Source organism: Cibotium barometz, chromosome 43 (genome assembly GCF_041138505.1).
Source record: "Cibotium barometz isolate CiBa-2024 chromosome 43, ASM4113850v1, whole genome shotgun sequence".
In the NCBI taxonomy this organism is placed as follows: Eukaryota; Viridiplantae; Streptophyta; class Polypodiopsida; order Cyatheales; family Cibotiaceae; genus Cibotium; species Cibotium barometz.
Window position 1 is genome coordinate 2,884,110 of NC_141088.1, and position 3,934 is coordinate 2,888,043.

The 3,934-nt window shown below is 39.1% G+C and overlaps 1 protein-coding gene across 1 annotated transcript; it reads left to right on the forward strand.

Moving 5' to 3' along the window:
• The first annotated feature begins 2,031 nt into the window (after positions 1 to 2,031).
• Positions 2,032 to 3,434, forward strand: LOC147613421 (transcription factor GTE3, chloroplastic-like). Its single transcript, XM_086781163.1, has 3 exons — positions 2,032 to 2,704; positions 2,816 to 2,873; positions 3,182 to 3,434. Exons 1-3 carry the CDS (start codon positions 2,045 to 2,047, stop codon positions 3,256 to 3,258), a joined length of 795 nt encoding a protein of 264 aa, XP_086637289.1. The 5' UTR covers positions 2,032 to 2,044; the 3' UTR covers positions 3,259 to 3,434.
• Positions 3,435 to 3,934: the final 500 nt, after the last annotated feature.

Genomic DNA, 3,934 nt, shown 5'->3' on the forward strand with positions numbered 1-3,934 from the left:
TGTATACACTAATAAGACTAGCTTGTTAGTATTTAATATGGAATCACCCATGATACGAATTACTAACATGATGCAATGGTATTTCAAGCATCCCAAATATTGGTACCATAGAAGGATCTAGCTAACAATGAAAAGTTTACACAAGACTAGATTTTCCTTTCATGCTATTAATACATGAGAACCTACTTTGGTAATCTTTTTGCACTATTTATAAGTATTCTATTTTGATGAACTTAGCATTAATTTTTGTCATGCAAAACACACTAGTTCTTTTCATTAAATAAAAATGATGATCATAGCCTGTTGCATGCATGCTCTAGTGCTTGATTTTTGTCATGTTAGAAAAAATGAACCAACCACATCATGCCATGTGGTTGAATGTAGTTTCGAGTTTACCTAAATCATTTTTGAAGTAGCGATATTTTTTAAGGCTTATTTCTACAAATCTTAGGCTAATTGAAGACTAAGGTTCACCTGATCAAATTAAGCATGCCACACATAAACCCATAATAAAATAAATAGCATATTAATGTTACACACATTAGAAGTTTTTAGAAATCAGTTGAATTGGTGAGAACACCAAAGCCCCAAACTAAGCATTGAATTTGTGAGACCACCAAAGCCCCAACAAAGGGTTAAGGAGGCTGACATACTATTGGGACTGGGCGTCTATGGGGTGGAAAGAGCTTGATCAACTGCTGCTAGAATTTGACTTGTCTACTAGGGAAAGGGACTTAATGGGGCACGTGCTTATACATATTCAACTTGGGTGGTTCTCTACTGCATTTAATGAGTCTTGCTGGATAAAAGAGTGGGCTTAGTTCAATGGAGCTAAATTGTAAAAAAGGAAAAACTAGAAATTTATATACTGAGCTAATAAAGGGGGAAATTAATGTGGAATATTACAATAGAATTTGGATGGTGAGCTGGAGCCCTAGTTGTTGGAAGAGGAGATGGAAACAGTTGTGGGAATGCCATAATCCTGTTAAATTTTAAGTTTTCTTATGGAGAGAATGCATGTGGGCTTTGCCCATTGGGATTAAGTTAATGCAGAAAAATTTTACCGGTGTGGGTGTTGCCCCAACTGTAGAGCTGCCTCCTTGGAGGATGGAAAACATGCATTTTGGGACTGTCCAGCTATCAGAGGAGCATGGAGCAAAATTGGCAAGTGGGTTGAACATTGTTTAGGGATTCAGGGCCACTGGGAAAGTGGATTCCTAATGATGGGGCTACATATGTACTCTTTAGCATTATCAGAGCTTGTTGTTTGTGGGAAATTTGGGTCACTAGGAATGCTATTATATTTTAGAATGGATCCTCTCTTGGATTGGATGTGACAAATTTGATGTATAAAACTGTGTGTATGTGTTGGTCTGTAATTTGTGTGAACAAGTTGGATAAAGAGGGGATGGGTCAGCTAATTCAGAGGCTGCAAAATGGCATCACTTGATTTCTGTATCTATTTGTGCATACTAGGGAAACCTAACATATCGTTGATATGATGCAGGTCTATAATGGTTTGGATTTGAAGCCTAAACATGTTAAGTATGGTCCTAAAACTAGAAGATGGTATCTCAAGGAGAAGCAAATGGACCATACATTTGTGGCATTCATAGATAATCCTGTTGGGATTAGGCCTACAGTCAAAGTCTGGTCAAAAGGGGGGAAATGTTGGAGAGGCAAACTCCTAGAGGATGTACTACTGAAGCTATGATGGAAGCTTGCATTCAGTTGGGGTCCCAAATCTCTTGGGGACAGTCCAGCTTTGCGATGGAGGAAGATCGAAAGAATCTGCTATATGAACTTTTGAATGACGTGAAGATTTTTGACTATGGGGTGTGTTCAGATAGAATTTCTATTGTTTAAAAAGGTATGGATGTAAAATCATTTTGACGTAATATATATATACTTACTATTGGTCCTAAAAATAAAAAAGAAGTTTTTAGAAATCAAAGGTCATCAATGCCTTGTTATTGCTATTATTTCAAAAGGTTATATATATATATGTATATATAGCATGATAAAGTTCGTCTTTGGAGCAGCGATGGCGCATGGAGAGCGAAGCAGAGAGCAGAATATTTCTGAGGAAGGAGGAGGAGGAGGAGGAGCCGAGGAAGGTGTTATATCAAAGTGTAAGAGGATGCTGGAGCAGTTGATGGAGCACAAGTATGCATGCGTCTTCAACGAGCCGGTTGATGCAGAGAAGCTCGATATTCCGGATTATCCCCTATTCATAAAGGAGCCCATGGACTTAGGAACCATCAAGGCCAAGCTGCACAGGGAGGAGTACAAAGCCCTACCTCTTGACTTTGCCAGCGATGTCAGGCTCACCTTCAAGAACGCCATGCTTTACAACCCTCCTGGCCATGAGGTTCACCTCATGGCAAGTAAACTCCTTGCCATCTTTGAGAAGAAATGGAAAGCTTCCAATAAGGCTAAAGCCACACCCATTCCTCAACCCAAGCAGCCAACGTTCAGAGCCATGAGCTTTGAGGAGAAGTACAAGTTGCTTGAAGATTTGCAGCTTCTTCCTGAGCACATGCAGCATGCTGCCATAGTGCTGTTGAAGAAGAAAAGCCCACAGGTGGATTGGAATGTTGATGAGATTGATGTGTGCCTTGATTTGCTTGATAACCACACATTGTGGGAGCTTGATGGGCATATAAAAAAGTGTTTGAAGAGTGTTGTTCCGAGTGATAAAGGGGTATGCACAATTAATTACTTTGTAGTTTAATGATAATGCAAACACTACTTTGTTTTGTAGTTTGAAGATATTTATAAACATCCTTGATAGCTGCTTCTTGCATATCTCCAGGTTATGCAGCCTATGGGGAGTAACAAAGTTCACAGCATGAGCAAAAATTTACAAGAAGGTATCATGTCTTACATTAAGAATATCTTTGTATTAGTGTGCCCACAGGTGTGTAACCTAGTGATGAGGGCTGAGGGTTTGGAAGGCATAGGTCCAGAGTTTAAATCCTCCTAGGTCATAGAGTATTTCTTCCTATAACTGTGCCCATGCAAACCAAGTATATAGCCCCGCCATTGTCATAGTGCTTCGCGCCTTTGTGGGTTGGGCTGCCTTCTCCTTTGTACCAGTATGAAGGCAATACGATTTAGTTAAATAAGAAGTTTCCTATGCTTTGTATAATTGTGAAGGTGGCAACTTTGGTGTTTGCAGGGGATGTTCAAGAAGAATACATAGGCATTGTGATTGACATTCCCGACACAATCTTTTCTGCTCACAAGGACCAATAGTACTCCTTCAATACACCAGCTTGAATGGGGTCTCTCTCATGGCTGTGCTATGACAATGATTGTGGTAATATGGCACAAATCTGTGTTGTTTTCAAGTGCCACTGCTGATCAACTGAAATTCGTTTGTAAATACCAGCTCTTTTTTTTTAAAAAGGAGAACAACACCTTTATTCTTATGAGATTTTTGGAATGTATCTCACATTCATACCTTGGTTTTGCGCCTAAGATTTTAGTTGAATTGTTGAGACAATTTTGCAATTTTCCACAAACAAGGGTGCAAGTTTACCATTCAGATACATCTCTCAATCACTCAATTCATGTTGTTTTAAAGGTTTTCAGGAGGTAGTTTACATTAGAAAGACAACCCAAATATGTTTTTAGGTGCTTGCACGGAGAGAGAGAGAGAGAGAGAGAGAGAGAGAGGAGGCCCTTTCAAGGAAGATAAAGAGGAAGAAGAATTGACTAAGAGGAAGAAGATAAAGAGAAAGTAAACTTTTAAAGAACCTTAACCACGTAAGTACCACCCCCTTTGCACCTCTTTATGTAGAGACAAAAATATTAAGTACAAAATTACACCAAAACTCGAGGCTTTCTTGTCTTGCTAGGAAAAATGTAGGGTAAAATAACTTATTTGAGACTCTCTGTCTCTGTCTGTCTGTCTGTCTCTCTCTCTCTC

What these genes read in the sequence shown, in the direction of transcription:
- LOC147613421 (XM_086781163.1), top strand. Translation starts at nt 2,045, where the DNA reads ATGGCGCATGGAGAGCGAAGCAGAGAGCAGAATATTTCTGAGGAAGGA. An exon ending in TTGTTCCGAGTGATAAAGGG is followed by an intron (nt 2,705 to 2,815) that starts GTATGCACAATT and finishes GCATATCTCCAG; the next exon opens with GTTATGCAGCCTATGGGGAG. An exon ending in GAGCAAAAATTTACAAGAAG is followed by an intron (nt 2,874 to 3,181) that starts GTATCATGTCTT and finishes TGGTGTTTGCAG; the next exon opens with GGGATGTTCAAGAAGAATAC.